Source organism: Nesoenas mayeri (assembly GCF_963082525.1).
Source record: "Nesoenas mayeri genome assembly, chromosome: 6".
NCBI classification, from domain to species: Eukaryota; Metazoa; Chordata; class Aves; order Columbiformes; family Columbidae; genus Nesoenas; species Nesoenas mayeri.
In genome coordinates this window covers 30,106,035-30,132,981 of record NC_137545.1, presented here as the reverse complement: position 1 = coordinate 30,132,981, position 26,947 = coordinate 30,106,035, and the positions used below count along the sequence as shown (strand labels likewise).

The 26,947-nt window shown below is 38.3% G+C and overlaps 1 protein-coding gene across 1 annotated transcript in view; it reads left to right on the top strand.

The window, feature by feature from the left end:
- CNTNAP5 (contactin associated protein family member 5) overlaps positions 1-26,947 on the top strand; it is a gene marked incomplete at its 5' end in the record, with an annotated part of 271,482 nt that overhangs the window by 106,710 nt on the left and 137,825 nt on the right. Inside the window, 3 exons of the mRNA XM_080346433.1 lie at positions 14,716-14,863; positions 22,805-23,008; positions 24,668-24,852. Coding sequence (XP_080202559.1) covers positions 14,716-14,863; positions 22,805-23,008; positions 24,668-24,852 — 537 coding nt within the window. The remainder of the gene's footprint in view (positions 1-14,715; positions 14,864-22,804; positions 23,009-24,667; positions 24,853-26,947) is intronic.

Below are 26,947 nucleotides of genomic sequence, written 5' to 3'. Positions count from 1 at the left end.
CATATGCAACATCTGAAGATGCATGAAGAAGTATTTATTCAGCATGATCTGACTGTGTCTTGGGTGCTTATGATAAGGGAGCAGATGCTTCATGATATTTGACCCAACCGTGGTGCAAACTAAGGCCAAGTGTAACCTTAGTAATAAACCATGCCTTTTCTATCTACCTTTATGGTAAAAAAAAAAAAAAAAAAAAAAAAAAAAAAAAGAAGAAGAGTTTTCCTCTTTTAAATGTTCAGTTCTGTTATTCTTCAGGAGATAGTGGTAGCTCTCATTAACTTCAAGAATGTGTCCTGGCCTTCCTGATTTCTGCCAGCTGCTCTCCACAGGGTGAGGGAAGGGCCTGGAAGTTGGGATATTATTCCTCACCATGCCCCCTCTATTTGTTTGGAACAGAAATACTATTTGGTCTGCAAACTTTGCATAAAGTTGTCATCTGAAGAACAGATGCCCTGAAAGCTATCAAATGTGGTGCTTTCCAGAGGCTTTGTAGACAGAGGGGAAGATAAATAAGTGATTGTCCTTGCTGGCATGCAGCTAAGCTTGTTTTGCCCTGCCTAAGCCACGGCAGAATGACAACATGAATTCAAGGTATTAAAGAAAGCGGCTGCTTTTGTAGCATCAGTTGAGTCAAGGGCAAGCGCAGGCAGTAGTGTGAATGCCCATATTGCTGCTCATGTTTCACAAGTGGGATACAGTTTGTTAGGATGGCCAGCTAGGAAGGAGCGAAAGGAAACCAATGGGCTTGTGGTACAAAGTGTCTTTTTGATTTACAAAATAAAATAACTTTACAGTTATCAATCCCAGGTTCTGACTAGGCAATTTATGGAAAAAAATTTCTGTTTGGAAGCTGACCTGTGTCAGTAACATTTTTATGTTCAAGGAAAAGGAACATTTTTGGTGACAGTTTTCAAAGAGAAACTTTGAACAATTTTTTTTTTTTTTTTTTTTTCCAAATTTCTTTTGTTCAGTATAGTTGTTGAAAAATAAGCCAAGGAGTAAGTAGTCCAGAAATAAAAGTAGTGTGTGTTATGTTTTGTGTATATTGTGTTTGTGGGTTTTTGTTTGTTTTTTCTTAAGAGCTTACATATTTTATGAGTTTTGTAGTTTCTGTGGATTGTTTGTTTGTTTTACTTTAAAGGGTTGGTGAAGAGATCAGCAAAATTTAACAGTAGATTTGACATTTCATATAGACACACCTAAATATCTGACTAGAAAAGACATGTCCAAGAACCCCTGTGAATGAAAGCTGCTGGGTCCACATGTTGTCTGCAAATACTGTTAGTTGTTTAGTTTTCACGTGCTAGTAAGCATGACTATTACTTCCCCAATCTCCTGCTATGACATTCATTATTTTATAGCCCTGTGTTGTATTTCACTTCAGACATCCTGGTCTGCTTTATCTTTTCACATTCGAAAGATGTTTTATACTGTTGGCCTACCTTCTTGCTTTTTTCTGTATTTTTTCCAACTCAACTATATCTTTGTCAAGTGAAGAGACAAAAGCTTCACTGTTTTCAAGTTGAGGTCATATAGCTGTTTAATATATAATGTCATATTGATGCTCTCTGTTGGCTTGTTCTCTACTTTTTCTAGTAATTCCAAATATCCTCTTTGGGTTTTTGGCTGTGTTTGAGTGCAGAACTGACTTTGAATCCAGCAGTTTACAAGGCTTCAAGATTCCTAAATGACAGTAGTGGATTTACAACCTATTTTGGGATATGTGTGGTGAAGATGATTTTGTCTGTGTGCTGTGGTACTTTACCTTCCTTTGCTGACACTATTCATTTTCCATTTTAGTGCCTGATCATTCAGTATCATCAGATTCTTGTGCAGCTTTTCACAGTCAGTCCTTATTTTTACAACTCACCAAATTTCGTGTTATCATAAAGTTGTGTCGATTTTCTATATTCCATGTTTTCTTTGATATGGCATTTATGAGGTCAAGAAATAGTATAAGTCTGACTAAATCTCCCTAGTGTCCACCAATAATTTTATTCCCAGCCTTTCTTTCCTTTCTTTCTAATTTTGTCTAATAAATTACTAAGCCATAAAGGCATATTCTCTTTTGTCATATATCAGCTTGGTTTGTTTGCTTTTTGTCTGTCAGTGATTTTCAATAAAAACTTGATGAAAGTGAAAATGCAATAGTGTCCATTACACATCATTATCAATACAAAATCTGATTCCTTTGAAACTTCTAATAAATTTATGGGGTCTGCCTTTCTTCTGGAAAAAAAAAATAAAAATCTTTTAGCCAGTATATAATGATCTGCCTGTTTGCTTATCCTGATTTTTAAATAATTTCTACAGACCTATGGATTTGGATATGGGCACCCAGGCCAGTTTTAAAGCTCTTTTAAAAAGTGGTGATGTATTGGCCACCTTCTGTTTGTCTGGTAATGAAGTAAATTTCCTTGATCATATAGATGGACACCACAGCTAATGGTTGAGCAATTTTATATTGGATTTCCTTGTGGAATAATATTAATTGAGCTTAGTGGATTGCTTCTCTTAATTTTAAGTGTTAATTTGGTGCTTCAATTTAAAATGCTTTTTTTCATAGCCATTCCCCCAAAAGAAAGATCTTAGATTTGGAAATACCCCAAGTTATATCCTACTCATCTGTCATGCAAAGAATTCATTTAACATCTCAGCAATGGCCTTGTCTTTTTCAAGGCTGTCTTGCAGACTGTTTTTTTAAGGTTTTCTTCCTGTCACGTGTTTAAAAAGGTATTTATTGATAGTTTTACATGTCTTGTATCAAATGACTCATATTATTCTGGTGTTCTGTATTTACAGAGCTGAACCTGATTTCCATTTTCAACATTTAATTGTGACTCCTTATTTAGAAGGAAGCCTTCCTACTTTAAATAGCTTTTTTTTTTTTAGTTTCTTCTTCTACCATATTGGTTTACTTCTATACTCCAAGTCCTAAAATTTATGTATTTCCTCTTTTTAAATTAAGCTGTACCTTAAAGGAATATTCTTTTATTTGTATTTGTGTAGCTCTGCACTTCAGTATGTTGAATTTCAATGTCATGTAGCCAGTGTTGCAGAATAGCTCCTCAGTGGCAGTGTTTTCAGCCTGAGTGCTGTTTAAGTACAAAACAAGCATTGTGTGTGCACGATGGGTACCTTGCCTACCAACTCCAGCAATTGTGCATTTCTGTTTTATAAAACTTGGATTTTAAATCACTATCATGGTTACCCTCTCTATTCAAAAATGTTTACTCATGAGTCTTTTTAACTGCCTTATCTACAGTTGTGTGAAATGGTAACATGACCTCTTCATGTTCTTGGTAACTCAAATCTAACACACTAATGTGGAAGAATTTTAACCAATATAAATACCTGGACGATCATTGTCTCTGTTGGGTTCTAACCTTGCTTTTGCCAGTGCTTCCCACTCCATCCTTATGTCATTTGTACGCTGGAAATGTATTGCATTCTCCAATTGTTTACTTACCACTAAGCTTCTGATAAGTCTGCTAGGATATATTTTCAAATAAACAAGGCTTTTGTTTATTTGCATGTATATGTTTGATGCCCAGATTGACATGCTCAGTTTAAATTGGACTTAACTTCCTGAGACCATGCTTTAATGGTTAAAATGTGTGCATTTTGTCTGTTTCTGTCCTGTGTTGTAATCAAGAATAAGAAATTCTCTATTCATTTCTCGATGACTCATAAACAACGACATGGAGGGAAATCAGACTGAAAATGATAATCTGAGGCTCTCTGCGGATATAATACAATAAAAGATTTGGGATCCTGCAAAATCACTGCATATTCTTTTAGTCATTATGTGTCAATTTAGTAGTGTTTTAGATAGCGGTTGTCTGAAGCTGTGTTGTCTCGCATGGGTGCCTGTTCAGGTGTTCATTAATGCTATGCTGCAGAAACCTGAGGAGTTCCAATGTGCATGAGACTATAGTATTGATGCAGGTGCAGTTGAGAACATATCAATGTCCTCCTTTATTACAAGTTAGATTTGTATATTTGCACACTTCTGTCAGAAGATGAGCCCACCTCTGCTGAAGACTGAACAGCGAACATACGTTCTAGTGCAGCTTATTATGGAGGCCTCGCAGTATGCAGAAGTTTTCAAAGGAAATCCTGTAATAGGTTAATTTTCCTCACTGTGGGTTGCACTGATTAGAACATTTATTTCTTTCTTCCCTTTTTTGTTACTTTTCAAGCTGTAGCTACTCATACTGCTTTCAGGAAAATAAAAGTCTGAAACAAAACATCTTCATCTTAATTTTTTTTTTTTTTTGAAGTTGGGTGTATTTTGTTCTAAAAACAAACTCTTTCATGAATCCAATTCATGGGTCCTTTCTTTCCCTAATAACCACAGATTAAAAAGAAATGAGAGAGTCCTGTATGCTAGATTTCACACCTCAGGAGAAGGGCTTGTTAAGCAGCTACTGTTTATTTATTTATTTATTTAGTACTTCCTCCCCCTACCTTCCCCTTTGTTTCCCATATTTAAATGGAAAATATTGGTACCATAGGATAGACTCCTAAGGTTTCTATTTTTTAAGTGTTTGCTTGCCTATGATTTAAGCAAAAACTGTACGGCAATCAAAGGAGAAAAGGCATCTTGCAAGGACTGTGGTAAAAGAACGTTCTGCTAAAGCATATTGTCCAATTAGAATTAATAGGCATTATATTGAATTGAATATTATATTGAATAATTGAATATTATATTCACAGAAATCTCTGCTGCACAGAAATTCCTCTTGTTGCAAGAAACAATTTCCACATTCCTTCCCTAATGTTCATCAACACAGTGATCGTGCTCATTTGAAACATGTTTTTCATAAGTCCTGAAATTTCCAACTCACTGAGCAGTTCCTGTCCTCTTTCCATTTCCAAAATAAAAGTTATGGAGCACTTTTTATTTATAGCCTACCATGATCTTGGACCTGCCAAATGTATCGCGACTTGATTTAATGTCATTACCATAACAACAGTTACAAGCCTTTTGCGTATGCAGGCAAAATTTATACTTTAGTGTCAGAATGCCAGGCCACCTCTTCATTGAATCACTAACAGAAAGTTGTTTTTTTTCCATGGAGTATTCTAGAGAATATAATGATCTTTAGAGCCTACTGCAGAGGATTTTTGGGTGTGGTTGGCATAATAAAATATGTGGTTGAAACAGTGGACAGACATGCATTTGGAAGACATCGCACTTGTGCCCGCAGAGATGATGCAAAAGCTCATCTTACTCTATTTCAGGAGGAAGAGAAGTGGTTTCTTTATGTTGCTTTAGTGTCCTGAAGATTAATTTAATGTGGTTCAGTGACGGACCCCAATGTGAAAGTGGAATGACAAGTATTAAATAAAGTATGCTGCAAATATTACAGTAATAGTTTTGTAGGAGGAAGCTGTGTCAATTAGATTTAACCCTCCTGTGGTAACAGAGGAGTCTGTGTGCCTCAGTAGGCCAAGGCTATGGCCAACGTACATCAGCACGGTTTCACTGCTCTAAAGGGTGCGATCATGATTTATACCAGTTTTTTTTTTTAATTTGCAGTTAATACTGTTTGTGTAAGCAGTTTATAACAACCCTTAGAAACAATCACTGTTGTTAGTATCATCTGTAACCTCATATTTGTGTAGTTTATGAGGATGGCATTCCTGAGAGATGATCTTGAATAAGCTGAACACCAGAGTGAGATGAGTCTACAGTGCACTTTTGAGATGTTAACTGTTGTATTCTTAGCTAGGATATGAACTTTCTTCTATTCAAAGGAGAAAAAAGAAATATGGAAGGCAGTGTATAGGGAAAAATGTGTGAATGCATGTGCATTTCAGTGCATTATAAAACACTGGAGAAAATCAAGCCTACCTATTTATCTTCTTCCACAGGATATTACTTTACTGATCCAAATGAAAATGCCATCAAACTTCGTAACAGGGAAATAATGTAAGATAATGAAGCACAATATTCAGCTGAGGTCACTGTTGCTTGGAATAACTAACACCTCTCTGGTCTCATCTTGCTGCATCTATCTGGCAAATTATAACCAGAGAGATACCAAGTGTACAGGACTAGTTATTTAAATGCACTTTGGTGAAGTTAAGTACAGGGAAGGTTCCCAGAGTTCCCCAACATTGCCAGACATAAACACATTCACTGCATTGTTAATCCCACTAATTTAATGTAAATCATGAAGGTCTCTGTGAGATTTATGCAGAAGAACAGCTGAAATATATGATTAATGCTGGCAGTGGAAAGAGCAGTTGCAGTCTGTTGGCTGAGCTTAATCTAGTCAAGGTACTGGGGAAATATTTATCCTTTGCTGTGATACAGCTTAAAATACTATCTATATGTAGGATTGCCTTTAAGATAAACTACAGGAGGCTGAGCAGAAACAGGAATTAGCTGCTGACTTTTAGCTTGGACTTATAATTTACGGGTTTAATTTTGCTGCTTCTTGCTTCCATTATTATTAATTTATGTAGCAGTGATAATAACAGCGATAACAACTTCACCTGCAAGTGCTTCAGAGACAGAGCTGATTCTAAAACCTAAAGATGGGGATAAATTCTCCGTCACTGAAGTGCAAGTATATGTGAGATGCGACATCACATATGTATGCAAAAAAGGTCTCAGTAGGGCAGGGAAATTGCACTTGGTCCGTTGCTGAGAAGAATGGCAGCCTGCCTACCTATGAGTTGGATAAGACACTTGGGCTACATCTGTATGAGTAAACAGAAGAGAACAGGGACCATATTCTAGTCCTCCAGTCAAGTAATATAGCTTGTATGTTATCCATTTGGCAAATATTTTCTTTCCTTCAGAAGAGCTCACCATACCCATGCTACCTATCGGGAATGGTCTCTGATCTGGTGGACTTTGCCAACGTACTGACTCTGGAAGCAGATTGACACTAATTTATTCAAACTGTTTGAAGATCAGACTGTCCATTCCAACATAGAAATCCAGCATTTTGACAGGTGCTGCTGAACAAACAAAAGAAAATAAATTAGAACTTGCTATGAGTAAATAAAAATGGAAGAAAATTGATAGAAAGAGACACAACAGATTCAAAAGTTCTGCAATATTTTGTTTCATTTTCTTTTGTCTAAATAGAATCTTTTTATTGTCCTGAATGGACTCAAGAAATTTCATATTTTTAACGTCATCATTATTAAACTGGTGTTTTCTGAATTGATACAGACCTGTCTAAACCAAAATATTGCATCAATTGTCTTAATGGACACTCTTTAAAAAAAAAATAAAAAAACATTTTCTCTTGCAAGATATTTTAATAGTGTAGAAAATCTGGTTTTTATTGGAAAATCCATGAATAATTCTACTGTTAGCACAAGGATAATAAACAACGTCCTTAATATAAATGTGGTTTCCACTGAGCAGTCATCTCTCTGAGGCTAATCATGTTGTTAACAATATTTGTTCCTGTATTTGGAAAGTAACTAACCAGAGCAAAGTGTCTGTATTCAGTGTAATGGGGTAGAGCAGAGGGAAATAACTGCCCACTTGAGCAGATTATTCAAGGCAGTATTGAAGGAGTATGGGCCCTGCTGCATTATTGTATCTTCTCTCCCCTGGACTACTCTGCTACCCACAGAAACTGCCAGTAGCTCTGAGGTGATTAACTGATGCTTAGGAACCCAGGTGGACATTGCATTGCTGGAGCACAGCAGACATCCCCTCATTAAGTGACAAATGTGATGCGTATTTCCCAGTAGGACCCATGCTTGATAACCCATCCTGCCACCATTTGTTTTAATTCCTCTGGTATGGGAAAGTTAAATTACCTCTTTGTAAACCCTTTTTTTTTTTTTTTTTTTTTCCATTGGGGGTGGAGGAATGGCAAGGGAAGCTGTCACTTCCTCAGATAATGTTATGAGAAGATAATTTTGACAGGTGCCTCTTGCAATTATTTTCCCTCTGCTCCTCCCTAATAGCAGCTCTGACACTGTGCCAAGGGATGTTGATTTTGAGCTTCTTATCAAGGATGGGTGTTTCAAAGACTAAAATTTAGCTGCTGTTAGGAAAGAAGAACCTGTTTAGATCAGTGGAAAAGGATCCCACTGACTCTTTAAAGCAGGCAAGTTTCCTGTACTTGAAGTAAAAAATATACTTTATTATTAGAGACTAGTTGAAAGAAAATGGGAAGAAAATTTAACTTGCCTCTTGAGAAAGGTAAGCGAGAAAACATAATGCATGGGATTGCTGTCATGTGCAAAATGTGTCTGTGTGGTAGGTAAAAGCAAAGATCTAAACTGCAGCTCTTTAAGGAGCTGAGCAGCTCTCCTTGTCATCCTTTTCCTATGGTCTGATCACCTCTAACAGTAAAAGGATTTTTAAGGTCACATCATGCTGAAAGACAGCAGCTCCCGCAGGCTGGGTCCTGTCATGATTCCTGTGCTGGAGGGCAGCTCCTAATGCACCCATCAAATGAGGTGGAGCTTTCAGCAGCTCCCAGTCTGGACACTGGGCAATTGAGATGACAGCAAAGCCATTTAACTGCTTTTCTTCATAGCAAGGTACTTACAGTTCTGGTCTGATGTGTTGGGCAGGGCTTTTTTCATTACACAAGCAAAGCAAAGCAATATTTTTCACTGTTGACATGCACAGTATGTAGGAAAGGTGAAATGTAGAAAGAACATTTAGACTTTGAAGTTGTATTTTTTTAATACACTTTTTTTTAATCTGTGTGTTATCTCTTTATGTTGTAGGACTGGGCTGAGGTGAAGGGGGAAGTTTCTAGAATTGCCTGAACTAACAGCTGCTTTTGATTCACAGCAGAAACTAAATGAATTTTTTTAATCTTCGTTGTTATAAAAAGTCACACAAAGCTGTCCAGGCCGAAGGTGTTTCTAGCAGGCACTGATACAGTATGATTATTCTGTGGAAAACAACCTCTAGCATCCCATTAAAATCAAAGGCTGCTGAGTTTCCATATGGTGCATTTGTAGCTGTATTGTGTCCTTGTCACATTCTGTCTCTTTCCACACACACAGGCAGAAACTAAAAACCCTTGCTGTAATTTGGTTTCAGGCACTGGCTTCCCCAAAATCTGGATTTAGTATCCACACTCAATAGTTCCATTAAGTTACATCCCAGGTGATACAAATTTAATCAGAACTAAAATCCTATTGCCTCTGGAGAAAAGCTATCCTTGAGTCAGAGTTTATTTCAACCTCGAAAATGTGAAAAACTAGGCAATGCTTTCTCCTTCCTGTTTCAGATTTTCATGTTGTTTCTTAGTTGGAAATTCATGTTTTCTTTAAAGTGCATGTACACTCAAACATTTGAAGAGGTCCTAGGAGGCATATGTTGTGTATCACAGTGCTAACTCCTAGCTCATGATCTTTCTCATCCTAGTACGGAAGTTTAAAAGGGAGAATGATAGTTTACATTTACGTATTTCGGTTTTGGGATTTATGACATATTTAGCTGCTTTTCATCTCACTTTGATTCCTTCACTAAGCTGCTGGATAGCTTGAATTAGGTGATTTCCTGTCCTTATTTCTTCAGGCACTGGAGGCAGCATACTGCAATGTCATGGGTGAGATTTGAAGGTGTAGCGCACTTTTCCATGCTTGTATTTCTTTCCATGAAGGTTGAAATGCTGTAAATTGCTAACATCTGTGTTATGTGCCCTCTGCACATTCATAATCTGATTTTTTTTTTCCTTAGCTCAGTTCATCAGAGTGACTTTGACAGAAATGAGAGTATTCAATATGTCTTAAAATATCTCCCCTGGAAGGTAGTTAACCTCAGGTCTGCCTACTCACTGTTCAGGGCTGATTGTGCCTGTGTTGCTGCTTGCATACTCATTTTGAACCCATCCCATTACCTGCCTAACAAAGTGGGAGAGCAAAATATATTCAGCAGAGTCGTTATGGGAACTACCTCCTGCAGCTCTGTAAATAATTTGCCATTTGCTGTGCAGAGTGTGCGTGCAGGGGAAACCAAGATGAAGTCCTACATCTGACGCTATCTTTTGAATTGATTAGGCTTTCATGAACAGACACTCTTCTTGCACCTTATTTCCATTTGTTTATCTAGAAGTAGAGACCAGTCTAAGGGTCTGGCCAAAGGGCGATCTAAAGTTTAGCATATCAGATCTCACTGGTGTGATCCGGCATAGATACATGAGGTAGAGAAACAAATGTATGTCTTCAGAGTTATTAAACAACAGTCGTGTTTCACCACAGTTGTATGACATTTTCCTGAACTGCCCTTGAACAGCTTTTGGGATCCCCCTGATTTGAGAGAGGTGTATAAACAACCCATTCATTTGAAGTGTTTTTTCCTGAGGGAAAAAACATCTAAGTTTCAGGTAACAATGATGGTTTTGAGATGTAAACTTTTGAAAGTTTTCTTTTTCATCTAAGCTGGAATTCTGTTTTGTTTCACTTCGGTTTAACTCATGAACCAGGTGAGTTGAGGATTGAGAAAAGTGCTGTATATGCTTGTCTCATTCTTACTCTTTCTTATGTGCTGAGGGCTGCTGCCAAAGGGGCAGCACTGTGCTAGTCGCACCCTGCTCCGAACTGCTGCAGCTGTTCTTACCTCACCTCTTCATGCCAGTGGGACCTGCCTTTGCTGGCTCATAAAAAAAGCCTCATAAAATATTACTGTGGTGTCGTGGTCTGTGTCATTGCAGGGTGCCACGCAGCCAGGCATCATGAAACAAGCTTGGTCCAAGAATCAGCCCTGCCCCTGGCAGGCTGTTAACCTTCCAGCTGCCAGTGCTAGGGAAATGCTTTTGCCTTCAAGAAGCTGGTGGCAATATTTGGAACTAATGGAGCTTTTTGATTTATAAGCCCTGTAGTATGCCAGAAGCAGAATTTCCCAGGTAAATCATCAGTCTATTATGTTTACAGTGCTTGTAAGAAACCAGAGATTTTAGTGTTATGCTCTCTCCCAGAGCAACTGTGTTGCATGGGAAATGGCATGAGTGCTTTGTTTTCTTCTCTAGCTTGTTGTTTTGTTCCTGTGATTTAACCCCTATCAACATCAAATTGCAATAGTTGCTGTTTCTCAAGAGGAAGTATTTCTCCTATTCTCACCTATAAGTTTATAGTTAATCAATACTTGAACCTCCAGGGCTAGGAAATCTGGTGCTGCATCCTTGTTTCATCTTCTTAATGGATGGATTATTTCTGTGTCAGTTCTGGATCTAAGTTTTCAAGTGACCATCTGTGGCAGTTGGTGTTATTCAATCAGTCTTTTACAGCCTACAGGTGGTCCATAAAACATCAGAAGGTGATCTTGTATAGCAGTGGGAGTTGGAAAAAAAAAAAATCAAAGCAATCCTAAAGGCATACACAGTGACACCCCACAGTCAGCAGCACACAGTGATGTGCTGGCTGCATGCAAAACTGTCTCATAGTTGTGGGTCAATGCGTACAGCATTGCCTATGGAATTTTTTTCTCCAAAAAAAAGTTTAGGTGGCTCTTAGGTTATTAGAGAAGATTGAGAAACACTGTTGTAAGGGGGATGTATTGGATTTTCGAAGGGTTTATTTTTACCAACATGACTATTTCAATGTGGGAAGGACTTTTACTTAGTTGCACATCAGGTTTGGAGTCAACTGGTTTGGAGGCTGAATGCTGGTAATTCTGGCTCTTCCTTGAGGTGTTGTGAAGGAAATTAGCACAGATGTCTGTGGATGGGCACCTGGATCTGCTTGCAGAGAGCAGGGTACAGCTGTCTCTGTTTTACCTGGCAAAACCACAAAGCTCCTTTGCTAAGGTGCCCCCTGGAGTGTGCTGTACACACCATTGCCTGGAGGCAGGGGGCTGCCTGTGTGTGTGTGAGCAGTGGTGATGTTCCTGTGCATTATGCTTGGATATGTGGTTTGCACAAGCTTTTAAAAAAATGTCTTTCTAGGTTTGCCCTGCAAGAGAGGTGTCAAAACCGTCCTTAGCAACAGTTACAGGTAGTCATGAACAGCCTCTGTGATTTTTCCAGGGGTCACAAGAGCCCACTGATCACAGCATCCTGGCGTGTGCCAGCACAGGCTGCCTCCCTGCTGCTTTCCAGGCAGGAGTGTGTGGGCTGTTCAGCATGCCGTTGCATTCACAAATCACCTAGTTCTCATTATTTTGTAGTTGCAATGAGATATTTCTACAGTGTGCTTTTCAACTTGGTCTTTCTCCCAGAATGTGTTGTGTTGGGTGTTTTTTTGGTTGGTTTTGTTTTGGTTTGCCTTTTTTTGTTTGTTTGTTTTTGTGTTTTGGGTTTTTTTTTTAATATATAAACAAAAAAGTTATTACCTTATGGGTAAGTGATGCAATGTACCATGTTGACAACCTTTGTATGAGAAGATTATGAGAAAAAAAAAAAAAAACAACACAGACCCCTGTTTAACAGTATTGTTATATTAAGGTGTACTTTTTATTTTGTCTCTATTTTTTACCTTTCATTTGCATTCTAGTCACTGCATTTTAAGCTTTCCTTCACAACTGGGAGGACTGGAAACTTTTTGCTCTCCCTCTGTTCTTTTTCTTCTTTCTTCCTTCTTCTTTGTTGCCTTATGAAAGGTGAAATTTTTACATAATTGCAGGATTCCAAGAGGATGAGCTTTCTAAGCAAACAAACAACACCACCACTCCCCTTTGTCCATCTTGTATGGCCACAAGTGTCTTAATAGAAATGTGAGCACTGCCACAGCTCTGACTCTGCCACTCTCTGCTGACAGTTTCATTACTGAGAAGAACAAGATTTTCCACTTGAAATATAAGGAATAAAAGCCTCTGAAATACTCTCTGCTGGAATTTGGATTTGGCTTCTATCTGGAAAGTGGTATGACTAGGCTCAGGACACCTTGAAGTGCTACTTGTGGCAATCCTCAAAACATAGCTGATGACAAGGTGGCTGAACTGCTGTTCGTGGTTACCTTTGAGTTAAGAACAACAAGAATCCCCATCAAAAATTCTTAGTTATATGATACAGCTGAATATTGTTGTAGAAAACAAGATCTTGTGCATAAAAAGTTCAGAATAAGAGGTACAGGATAAACAAAGCTTTGGGAAAAGCTGGGATTCTGTAGCAGAATTATATACCTTTTTCAGCCTGGTAACCTCCTAATAAAAATAACTTTGCAGATTGCATGTTTAGAAGGGCCCTTCCTCACTTCACTAACTGGCGTTGTGAGAGATCACTTCAGTAAAAATTGTTCATCTTCAGAGGCAAGTAATGTAAGTAATGAAATGGACTTGAAAAGAATGTTTTAAGAATTGAGATATATGCTGTCTTTTGCATTCATGACTGGGTGGAAAATAAAGTTTATTGCATATAAGAAATTTTTTCCAGATAAGAGTTTATAAGGTGAAATGAAAAAATCATGGTATGGTTTCAAAGTGTTGTGCCTCAGAAATGTTCAAGGATATTTTTTATTGAATATAGTTCTAATAAAACTGTAGCACAGTGGGCTTAGTAAAACAAGAACACATTGAAGTTTTATACCATTTTTAACAACATTTGGGAAAAAGTTGGGATGTTTGCATATGAGTAAAAATTGAAACAGCTGGTAATTAATCTTTTTTTCAGAGTGGAGACAAAACCTTTAGTTTCTTTAACTTATCCTTTGACCATCAGGAATGTAGGTCTACTTTACTGGAGTTATTCTGATTTGTGCTCACATTGCATAGGTGACTGGTGCCAGCTTTTGAGCTGCAGAAGAGTTTAAAACCAGTACTACTTTTTGTGGTGAAATTTTATACATACAAAGAGAAGGACCTCTCTTGCAAATACAGCTTTCCTGTGAGATTTTTTTTGAGAGAGTTCTGACTTCGGTTTTCATTTCTTATGAGACTTAGCTTCAAATTTTAATCCTAGCTGAGTTATTCAAATGTTCTGAAGACTGCAGGAAGTCTATGATATTCCTAGACCAATTACACAGAGTAAGCATGTAAAGATGAATTTTAAAAGCTTCAGGCAGGATCAGAGCTTGGCTGCTTGTCTTAAGGTTTGTCTTTGAAATCCTGCAGTCATTCTTCATCCATGAGAGAATTTCTTCTTGTTGAGTGATATTTCTGAGTAGGACCATTAATTTTGGCTGACAGTTGCAGGCAATTAATCAAACAGGCAAGGAAAAAAGTTAAATTATTATTGTTTGCAAGCTTTAACACTCTTGGGTGCAAACACAGTCAAAATGCTGACTCTCCTGTGTACTGACTCAAGCTTTCATCTCTTCATGCGTCTTGCCTGAGTTTTCTGTGGTGTATCTAGATGTACACTTTCACATTCACCTTCCCAGGCGCTGGCCAACCTCAGTGCCTCGTGAACATCTTTTTCTGCTACCCTGATTGCATCAAACACTAAACTGGGCCCCATCCTTCATTGCACTGAAGGAACTGTAGGTATGTTAGGAGTTGATGGGGAGTTGTGGTGCACAGGAATATCCTGGGTTTGGAGAAATTATGCAGCATCTTCTGTAACATCGCCTTCTACAACATCCTTTTTAAACTCCCTGTTTACATTCACCCACCATACTGAGGTCCTCTGCATGCTTCTGTCTCCCTCCTTTCCCTCCAGAAGAGAGACAGCACTTGGAAGAAAACTGGGCGATCAATTTAAATTATTTTAAGTAATTTGTGAGACAGAGGATCAGGAAGAGGGGTCCTTCTCTTTGTAAGTATTCCCATCCTTAGTTATGAGTTCAGCATTCAACTCTCAGTGCTCAGTGTCTCATCAAGGCTCTCTGTCCTTCCAGGTTTTCACAGGGAACAGCAATGCTGACAGTGTGGTTCACCACAAGTTCCTGCACTCCATGAAAGCCCGATTCTTGCGCTTTGTTCCTCTGAAGTGGAATGTCGGTGGACGGATAGGACTGAGAGTTGAGGTCTTCGGCTGCTCCTATAGTAAGTGGCTACACTTTAACTCACACTTTCTCAAAGAGGTTTTTATTGAAGCTGTTAGTGCCATGAAAGGGGTCCAGCACAAGTTTTAGGAGTTCAAATATAACATGAAACACATAGCTATCTCTTATTTTCTCAATACTTGTTCTTACCTTTCTCCTCGGGGATGCACTGGCCCATCCAGCTCAGCTGGTGGAGCTTGCTGAGCCCACTGCAGAGTGATTTTCTGCTTCTTGCCAGTGTGAGACAGTAAGATACTGCAAAATCTCCCACCCTGCTGGGGGGCACAGAGTTACTTGAGATCTTTTTTGGGGCTTTGTTTAGGAAAGATACCACTGTTTTCTTAAATAGTTAATTTTTGGTTTTAAGGCAACTTAACTAGTTGTTGAGAGTGCTGCTAGTATTTCCATTTGAAGATTATGACTTTATAGCTCCAGAGAGAAGAGGACTGATCTGCTGCATCAACTGTTTATGCATGGGTGTTTTCTTTGGCAATCTTCTTCATAAGACATGGTGATGATCCTCTGTGATACATATGGTCTGCACCATTTTGTTCACCTGGGCTTTGGATCAGACTATAAACATTGTTACCTTGAGGCATTTTGGTTGCATAGTTATTGTGGTATACTTCTGCAGATGTAAGACCTATCACTATGGAAGAGTGTGAACATAAAGGACCAGTGTTGCTCCCAGGCATAAAAACAAGACCAGGTCCACAAATGAGGAAACACAAGTCCAGTATTTGTTTCTCAGGAAGCTGGGGGTTTATTTCTGAAATCATCAAGCATGACTTGAGACACTGCTGTAGACAGGTGAGATTTTGCTGAGGAGAGTTCAGGGGATTAACAGTATTTTACCAGTAAATTCAGTGTGGTGTGGCACAAGTCACCATCATGCGACACTACTGTATGTGTACATCTCTGTATTTAGATTAGACTTAGATTAGGTCCTAATCTGGTCCTGCCTGGTGCAGAGAAAAGGTTGTAAGATAAAAAGTGGAAAACTCCATATTTGGGGGATGGTTAAATTCATCTGAGCAGAATTGAAAAGTGAAGCATCTTAAAACTTTTGATTTACGTGATCCCATTGAACAGAGGCACAGCTACAGGACTCTCAATGGCCTCATCACTACACTCGGGTCTGAGGACTAATTCACATGATTTCACAGGAAGATCTTTGTTATGATCTGTGTGTAGATCTAAAAGCTCCTTTCCAGCTTTTAAAAATGCTGTTTCTCCACCTACTTTGATGTTTGGGCACTGTGGACTATCATTTAAATACAAACCCACAACAGCCTGGTCTGGATGGATAGTCACTAGGGCAAAAGACCTTCTCCAGCCATACCTGGAAACTGAAATCTATAATTCAAAACCAACTACCCTTGATGACATTATCCCAAAGCAGCTATCTCATCTGTTTCAAAAAGCTTTCTTCCACTAATGATGACCAAACCTCTGCAGTGAAGACTGTAGTTCAAAAAGACATGCAACAAATAGAAGCAGAACTGAATTATGAAGCTTTTATAGCTGAATGTGTTTTTGTGCTACTCCATGTGAAATACTACATGGGCACTACTTTAATGTCACATTGTGGTTGTATTTCCTATCATATGAAGAGACTTCAGAGTGACTTGCAGGCTGTTTTCTTACACTGATATCATCTAGGTCTTCATCTTTGTCCGCCACCCTGCATTTACAGGAAATAAAAATGGTCGTGCGGAATTAAGGTATGAGATTGAAGCAAGCCAGAAAAGAAATAAAGAGATTCATAAAAGTTTTACAATGTTGAAATATTCATTCCATTTATATAAATGCACCATTCAAATTTCTGTCTGGCAAATTACATATGCCAAGCAATACCTGTCTACAAGTTTTACTCAGATAGTTTCACAGTCTTGGCTACTCCTCACCCAAGCACTCCACCACTGTACAAAAGATGTATGATCATTTATAAAATGTCATCTTTATTGTTATACTGACAGAATAACTGCAGCAGATCTTGAGCTGGTGTACACCTACATAACTACATTTTGCAATGTTTGACAGCATACAGACTCATCTACCATGTTCAATTCTGGCACAAGAAATGTATTAATAGTTTGAAAAGAGTCTAAAAAAAAATCATGAGAGACAGACTGTTGGACAAGATGGGAAGGAAATGGAGTTAGAAGAAGAACAAATCACTCAAATGTGCACCATCTGTAAGAGACGACCTTTCATGCAAGTTTCTGTTTGCACATGGAAGAAAGGATGTGAGGTTCGGAGTAGGAATGACATTATTATGACCTACCTTTACCAAAGGCTTCAGCTGATATAAATTAATCTGTAAAAAGGTAATTCCCAGTTATGCCACATCCTCTTTACACTGTTGGAATGACTTAAAGGCTTCTATAGGTAAACAACCCAGAGTGTTTAAGTCCACTGAAGTAAAAGAAGATATTTTCTCCAGCATTTTATCTTTAGATGCAGTCTTAAAGATAACAAGAGAACCTGTGCATGGGGGAACACAGAGGGAACCAAATTCTGCACAAAAGTTCTTGTGTCACTTCAGTGTCATTTCTACCTCTCAGCCTACTTGTGGAAGCAGGTTGAAATTCAGATGTTGCTGGACTGCTGGTTGTCCATTCCACCTTTCAGGCAAATGCTGCCCCTGAAGCATGGCACCTGATCTGAAAACAGAGTTGTTTATTTTAATATCTGGGGCAGAAAACTGTGGGAGTAAAGGTTTCATTTACAGGCAAGCTGGAGGTCCTTTTTGTGTGAGTAGTGACATTCATAAGTTGGCTGAAACTTAAGTTTGAAGAAACTGACAGCTTAGGCCATCTGAACTTAATGTGCTGTTGCACATCTGCTAAAAACCTGGGACTACTGCCAAACATACAGCTGGGTACCTCACTGTGATACACCAAGGCATGCAAAATAGCCTGTGGTTCCTTGGATAGTCTTTTCCTCACATCAGCTCCTTTTTAACCTTACGTATTTGAGCAAAAGATGACAGCTGTAGGAGAGGTCTCTGGCTTCACTGCTGCTTAAGCATTTTTGTGATGGCAGAGCTAGGTGAATGTGACACTCTTGTGCCAGCACAAGGCTCTAATCTCTCAATTTTGGAGTATTGCTGTCCAGTGCAGCACACTCTGATGAAGAGGTCCCAGGTACATAACCTTGTGCAAACTTTTGGCAAATGCAGCTTTCAATGATGACTGTTTAGTGGGGGACATGTGGAAGGCATCAGGTCCTGAAGGTCACCAAACACTCTGTCAGAACACAGTAACAAAAAATACTGAATAATCATATTAGAGATTAACTGCTATGTACAATGGATGCTGCAGTGGCTAACTTAACATGATTGCACTGAACTGCTGAATGGCACTTGCTGTTGTTTATTACTGCTGCTAGGAGTAATTTACTATTATTAATTATTCCAAAAACTTCTCTATCAAACAAGAGAACTTCCTTCTCTCTTTCTCTCTTTTTTTTTTTTTTTTTTTTTTTCCCTCTTTTAGAACATTACATGTTTTTAACAGCAAAGCTGTTTCAGACACCTGAATGTGCTTGACCTTGTGCTATGCAGATTGGAGTTCTCATGCAACAAAGTACTCCAAGACCATCAAATCAACTGGAATTCACAGATGACACATGCTTGTTGTTTACTTTCTTATTTAGAAACTATGCATTTAAAATAAAATTAATTATATTTATTTGAAATTCCTGTAAAGATTCTATCTCACATCCTCAAAATAGGTACTGAAAAAGGAATGACATGTTCTTGATCTGAAAACATACATTGATGTTTCCATTTCAGGAAAGGATTTGTGATGAGTTAAATGGAACTTTCCATGCCGAGGTATGTGTAAGCTCTCACTGTGCCTTTGCAGCAGTGGCTCCAGAAGCAGTGTGATAGTAAGAGACAACCAGAGCTGCAACAGAGGGTGTGTTCAGACAAATGGCAAACCAATTATTTTGGATACTGGAGGCGGTGAGAGGGGAATAGCTCTATCTTTATACTTGGCAAAAGTCTTGTTAGCTTAGCACAGGAAAAAAAAATCTGCTGACACAATTGCTTTTATAGGATAAGATTTATAGCTGTGTTGAAGATGCTGATCATATTCTATAGCTGGTTAACGGTCCAAAATGAGTTGGCAGTATCAGGTGTATATGTTGTTAACAGGCTGGGAAACCACAGGAGAAACAATGATAGGGTGTGAGGCAGGGCATCTTCTGCTTTTCAGAGGCAAGTTCTTCATTCACAGTTTAGGATTCTGGTTTCTCATCTTTTGCTGTCATTGCTTCAGGGAATATGATCCAATATTGTGCTTTTTTGATTAAATTACACTTTTACTGATATTTTTTCCTTTCTCTCTTTTTTTCCCTCCTTTTTTTTTTTTTTCTCCAACCTTCCTCCATTCTCTTTGTCTTCCTATAAAATAGAAGAAAACATGTTGCAATAAAACACATTAAATAAATACCTAAACAATTGCTTATCAAGAAACAGACATAGATTTGTGATAGGGATAAAGCTGCATAGCAGAACGATTACCTCTTAGGTACTTATCCACATATATCCCTTGAATTGTATGTCTGATGGGGATATAGAGAGGGATGTCAGTTTACGTTACAGTCACTCCAGCCAGTAAGGCATGAGTGGCCAGGACACACCTCTGTTCAGACTAGGAACAGTCCTCCCTCCTGCAGTGAGTTAAAGCTTCTGTTCACAGATGCAAGTAGAGTCTAAAAGTTTGTCTCAAATTGCAAATGTTCCTAGAAGTTATTTTTGTATTTTGGAATAACTTTACCAAGTGTTAACTTTTTCCAAAATCACTAGGAGGATCATCCTTGTAAATATGAATGTATGTACTCTCTGTTGCCAGGAGCAGATTACTGCACAAGTAAGCTCCATGCTCTCTCATTGGTCCAAGCCTGGTTTCTTTCAGCACAGCTGGTCCCACAGGTTGAGCCCTGTGATCACATCCTCCCTTTTCAAAGGAAAAAAAAATAAGGCTGAATTAGCTGGGTAATCTGCCCGCACCTTCCTGTGTTTCCACTCACTCCCATGTGACTTTAATGTTTGGATCTCTCTTGGGAGAGGAAATTCAAGTGGAATGACATAACCAGCACCCTTGGGACCAGAACCTCTACTGAATTTCAGAAAAGCTTGATGAATGATTTATATTTAACCTGTGAGCACGAGTATAAATGTATTTACATTAGAGGCCTCTGTTTGAATTGTTAATCAGTAGAGAATAACAGGAAATAAGTGAATTTTGCCTGATCTCAATCTTAATGAATTTTGTAGCCTTGTTGATGAAGACAGTGTATAAAAGTACCCAGACTGAGTAAAGTCTCTTTTCAGGGAGCATAAGTAAACCAGCAGGGAGTGCTGAATGAAACGACATGTTGTGTTTTAGTTTGTTGTTCCTACAGGTTTTCTGGGACTTAGAACAGTTCTGATTCTTGTTCTCTTGCTGCAAGTGGATTATGGACATACATGGACTAAATAAACACTAAGCAAAAAACCCAGATTTTCTGGACTGACTGTATTAAATTGTAATGTTATCTTTCATTTTTAACAGGAAAATAATGACTTGTTGTCATGCAAACTACCCCTAATGACTTTTGGCTATAAGTGTTAGCACTTATTTGACATATTCCCATTTCGTTAAGGACTATTTATTGGCCAGTGTACTCTCAACCAATAATTAGCGAAGAAGAACTTTCCATAACCAAGTTTTCTTTATGTTATACTCCCAAGAAATTGTGGCTTAATGTAGAATTAAGAACAAGGACTGAATTGTGAATTCAAACTGATTGAAAGCTTGGATTTTAAAAAGAAGAAAAAAAGTGTCACTATTACAACCACATGGAATCAGTGCTCTCTTACAGTAACTTTGTGTTTAAGAGCTAGGAGGAAAATCAACTTGAACTGCAAAATGCACTGGAAATCAAAGACTGTAACTTCTTTATAGGCCATTTCCTAATTCCTGCCTGTGTTGAAATGAAACCATTTTTATGATACACTTGCAATTTACTTTAAACAAATTGAAGTGTTTAGTGTAGCTAGGGGAAATTCATAAGAACTAAACTATGAATTTAATTCCCTTTATAGAAAATGGCAGTCAAACTGTCAATAGAGGGAAGTCGGCAATTTTGAAGGAGCTGTTTCTGAACACCTAATTCAGAAGTAAAAAACAGTAAAACCAGATGGCATGAATACTTTGGTATTCACGATACTTCCTAAGCTAGCAACTGTTAAGCGTGTGATGCTAAACAACATGTTATAATGCTAACATCATAGATGAGAAGTTGGTCTTTGTTTTTTCTGGACTGAATTTTTCCCAGGGTTGAATTTCCTTGTAGTTTTATTCTCATAAGAAATAATCAGTTGTCTTTTGATTTGGAATGGAACTAGTTTTGAAATGACAGACTTTTGCATCAAATTTAAATTTTGAGCACCCTGTAAGTTTTTAAGTATGCCATCAAACTTGTCTACAAACTGTCATACTGGCCTGCCAAACCTATCAATGGTAGTTTCCATGGTAACAAATCATTAGCAGATCTTTTATTTTCTGAACTTATAATAATTTCAATAGTTAAATATTGGTCCAGTTTAAAAAAATAAAAATGGAGAAAAAATGTAACACATATTATTTCTGTTTTAAGGAGTGGCAAATGAACTACAATTAATGCTCAAAAGGATAGAAGAACTCTCAAGGGAGCTTATGTGGCTTAAATCTCCAACTTTAATCACAATGCAGTTGCTGACGTGGAAGTCCTGACTGGTTTTCATATGGACATTTAGTCATTTTTCAAAAGAAAATGGAAAACTAATAACATTGGATTATCATTAAAACGTGGTTACTAGGAAGATAGTATTTTTCTTTATGTGTATATCTCAGTAGTTATGTAGCTTAGTAAACCTTTGTTCAGATTCTTCATTGTCTCCTGTTATTATTTTTTAATATTTTTCTTAACAGTAGGAAATATCAATTTACAGATTTATTATTCCACATAGGTATTTTATCCATAATTTGTTCCAAATTACATTTGGATAGAAGCTAGAATTGAATTTACGTATGTCAGTTATATGTTTGAAAACAACATATTCTTTTAAAGTATTTAAAGATACCCGAAGTCTTCTGGTCATATAGATATTTTTTAAAATTTTATTAAAAGTGGATTTTGCTTAAAGTATCATTTCATAAAGCAAATAGAGTACAGCAGGATACTGCTGCCAAAGGAAACATTAACTGCAACTGAAGAGTTGAAAGCTTGTTTCCCATCACAATGATTGTGTTTTAGAGGCTGGCTGAAGGGGAAAATATGTTTCTAATAGGATTTTCAAAGGTGTATAATCAGTTTAGATGCCCCGTTCCCATGAAATCCCTTCAAAAGCTTTTTGAATTGATATTTGACTGTTTCTGCCAGCCTTGTCAATTTGCATGCAGAAACATGGTTGATAAATGCTCATCACAAACAAGCAGCCGACCCTCAGAGGCTAAGATGATGCTTATTTGGATGCGAAGGTGGATGCAGGCATGGCCAACATGCAGAAACAGCTCAAGAGGTGCTTGTGTAGCTACAAAAAATGAAACAAGAACTGAAGCATTCAAAGTAATGAATAACATCCTAGGTGTTGCTCGGAAGGTCTGAATACAGTGGAAGGAGCCTGTTCTAAAAAGTTGAGTGAGAAAGCAATCTTGCATGAGAGAGAGAAGGACAAGGGCAGAGAAGTCCTGGTTTTATCCCTAGTGTTCTGTTCCCTTTCCTCAAAGAGAGGGAGAGGAATGGAAGTGGGTGGAAAGTTGTTGCCCAGATGCCATGTACATCCTGTGGATGTATGCTACTCAGAATACCTGGGTCCAAGTGATATTTGAAAAGATACTGAAAAAATATGGTTTCTGTCATGATGCTGCCTCTCCTCTTCATTTTGCAATCTTTTTTTCCCCAGAGTCAGATATTGCAGACTTTGACGGCAGAAGTTCACTTCTCTACAGGTTCAATCAGAAGCTTATGAGCACTTTCAAAGATGTGGTTTCCTTGAAGTTCAAGAGCATGCAGGGGGATGGAGTCTTATTCCATGGAGAAGGGCAGCGTGGAGACTACATCACCTTAGAACTGCAGAAAGGGAAGCTCTCCTTACACATCAGTCTGGGTAAGGGTAATTAGGATTATTGGTTCGTATGCTACTTTAATAAGGATTGTCTTGGTTTGCTTTTATGAATCTATTATTTATACTAGGTAGTATCTAGAAACTTCATTTGAGATCAACAAAATGTGCTGTGTGCCTCAGCTCATGGCTTAAATACTGGTCAGAGAAGGTGGGAGAATAGGCAAATAGCAAAAGAGAATAGGCTTGACTGATGTCATGCGGGACATGATAGCTGAGACAAGAAGAGACCTCAGCTTTTCTAACCAGTGCTGACCAAGGCTGAGCTGCTCAATGCCTATTTTTGAAGTTTTGACTTTTACTTGATGAAGTTTTCAAGCAGTGACTTAAAAAAAAAAAAGTTCTGTTTCTTTCATTCCTTACTTTTTTGTTTTGTTTTGTTATTATTTTTGTGAATAGTGTTGCCAGGAAGTTTGGTTTAGAGTGCAAAAGCTCTTATTTTTTCAATCCTGTGATCATAACTGAGAATACAGAATTTAAATGCCAATATCCTGATTAAAACATTGGATTTCATTTTACATAAGCTCATTAGTTGTTTAGTTTCCAGCTAGTATTTTATTTCTTTTTATTTAATTAGTTAATCAAATAATAGAAAATGAAAATACATAATTTCTCTGATTTGGTATTTATATGTTATTTGGACCAAGTAGCTACATCCCCAGCCTCTGAATGTGGGAGTCTTTGACTCCATTGTCTTGTCCTACTGTTACAAATGCTTCACACTAACATAATAATATGGTATAGTTAAATAGATTATGTTACTTCTTCCAGAGGGAATGCCATTGTGAATATACAGTTTGAGATGAGGTTTTTTCTTCCAGCAGTAGCCACAAATGTGCAGATTTTAGCCATTTCAAGTCTTCTGTGCATTCACATGTCATGGGCAAGGATTTTGATATCTGCTCTTGAATTTACTTGCATCTTACTTGACATTTTTTGAGCATGTGTTCTCTCCATTCTGTTTGAATATAGAAAAAGGACACAGACTCTCTTTCAATGAGAGCCTCTGAAGTGTTCAAATGTGTATCTAGCTGGAAAACAGAAGAGTGCTTGAAATCACTGGGGTTAGGGCCTAAGTATTTTTATGACTCGATGTAAACTTTCGGATATCTAGGCCAGGTTTAACATATTTTTTGAGCTAAACAAAACACTTGAGTTCCTGTTGCTTCATTGACTTGTGGCTATTTTTCTCTGAGAATGGACATGTGCAATTTTCTTGTTAAAATACAAAAAACACATAGTTAAAACTGAAGGGTTAGGAGTGGTCTGTTAAGGTGAATTGATAGGAGATTTTGGTGCAACCTGAAGGGAGCTCTTAAAACACCAGGGCCTTGAATGCCCAGCAGAAGCAAGGGGACAGGCAGAGTGTTGATCCCTGCATGCTGCAATGTGTGGGTACAGCATCAGAAAAACCTCCTGGATTTCCACAAGTATTTGGGGGAAAGAAATGTATGTATGTGTGCATGTGTGTATAGAGGCATATATCTATAAGAGATCCAAAGAATCCAAGGCACACTTTATCAAGTGTCTGTTTCTAATGGAGACAGTTCCAGTTTGCATCTAAGAGCATTGCTGTGTTCCCCTTGAGTCCCCATCCTTCAGTCAAGGGCCTGGAGGTAACTCTGGTGTCTTCTGCCTCTCCAGGGGACTCTAACCTGCACTTCAGTAACAGCCACATGTCTGTCACCCTGGGCAGCCTCCTGGATGACCAGCAATGGCATTCGGTTCTCATAGAGCGCTTCAACAAGCAAGTGAACTTCACGGTGGACAAACACACCCAGCATTTCCGAACAAAGGGGGATTCAGATCACTTGGATATTGATTATGAGGTATGTGAAGCCCTTTAGATTGTAACCTGAGAGATAAGGCTGAATTGATATAAAATGAACATGGCAGAAAACAACCACTCTGTGAGCTGTTTCTTTCTAGCAAAGATCTTTTATTTATTTAATATTTCTTTCCCAGAGAGCTCCTTTCATAGTTAACAAACATAGGCTATGTAAGTGCAAGTTTATAGATAAGAGTCTCAGTCTCTGGGCAAATACTATGCTTACACTTCAAAGTACAGCAGACTTTGAACTAAACTAAAAGGTATTACCTGGGTTCTAATAAAATCTGCAGAGAACAACTGCACTTATCTGTAGGGAGTGGTGGTGTGTCATCATCTCCAGTATGATTTTAATGGCATAATTGTGCATTATCCCAGCATCTGATTGTCCTGGCCATGGGGATACCAGGTCTGAGTTGTGCCTCTGTGCAGCCACCACATACTCAGATTACAGCTGTCCACATGGAAGTGGGCAGCTAAAGACTCTAGAAATGGAAGATCCTGAGCATGGCTGTTGAGACAGCTAGCTCTGACCCAGGTCCCTTCACATCTGGGGTTGTGATGCTGGTCTAGGGAACCAGATCACCTCAGTCAAGGAAGGATCAAGCAGAGGAAACTTCCTTCCTGCCCAGAAAACTCGAGGCTGGTGTGCTCCCCTGTGATGAGGCCAAGGTGTGGCCGGGTGCAGTTTATATCACTCCAGCAGTTCAATGCTTACAGCTGATAGTGGGTAAAAAAATGCCTAAAAATCACATCTATGTGCAAGCCAGTTAACATCTGTTTCCCCCACCAATGTACAACTGCTTGCAAATTATTCGTGTTCATTTTTATCCCCATGCCCTTGTCTACTGAGTCTTGCTAGCTCACAAGGCACAGGGTCATGCTTGCACAGTCAGAGCCATCACCCTGTCTGGATGCATTGAGCTGTCACGGTTCATTGCTTAAGAGACCACAAGTTTCCCCCCTGCACTTTGGATTAATTTCTCTAGAAAGGATCGATTTTCAGCACACCCAAGGGACAAACGCAGACGGCTCAGCAACGGCAGGTATTTGCTCTCTGCTCCTCTCATGTTCCAGTCAAATTTCCCATTTTGCATTTCACAAAGCAGGATGCAGAGGGTGGTACCTGTCCCCTGACACTCTTGAATTCTTCTATACCAAAACATGAGCACATTTGGTAGGGAAGTAGGAAAAAGGTCCTAACATTTTGGGCAGTGAGATTCTGGAACAACTTCAAACTGAACTAGCAAGGGCCAAAGTTGTAACTGCTATTGAAATGAAGTTGAGAAAAGCCAAATAATGGAGCAGCTTTGCAAATTTCAAAAGCAATAAAATTCCTTGCTTCTTGCTACAAGGTTGATGCCAAATAGGAAAATTTCAGGCTCCAATATAATTTGCAGAACATTTTTCCAGATGTTCCAAAACAGATGATAGAGCAGATTTTCAGTTGTTGCAGGTCAGCATCATGACTGACCTCTGTGACACTCAGTCCTGGCCCCTTGTGCTTAGTTTTTCGCAGCGTGTGTTTTCTTTCCTTTTGCAATAGGGCAATCTTTCAATTAAACATTACAGCCATGACATCTACTGAAAGTTTCTCTCAGCACAGTTCAGGAATTAAAGGCCTTACTGAGGGTAACAAAACCATTAGTTTGGTAATTAAAATTATTGCCAATCACAATGGAAACTGTTTTCTTAAGAATGCAGTGGTATAATGTATATTCAATTTTTTCTTCTGGTTTTAAGACCCAGTACAGAGTCCCCAAGCAACTGACCTTAAGAATAGAATGTGAAAAAAGGAAGGTCTGGTGTTTTAAGGACTAATGATTCTCCCTGGAAAGAAACATTGCTACCCCATAAGTCCTCATGCCAATAAGAAACCTGCAAGTGATGTAAAGTAGAAGTCTGTTCACTTTTTATTTTTCTGAAGAGATCAATTAATACAACTTAAGTGCAAGTTCATTAAGGACTTGTTTTCAGAGAATTATTTTCAAGGTTATTCAGGGAGGTTTCATTTGCTTATGTATCCCAGCATTTTAGGTGGAGTGGGAAGAAAAATAATTCCAAATTTTCCCTTTATTTTTGCGATAATGAGCTGA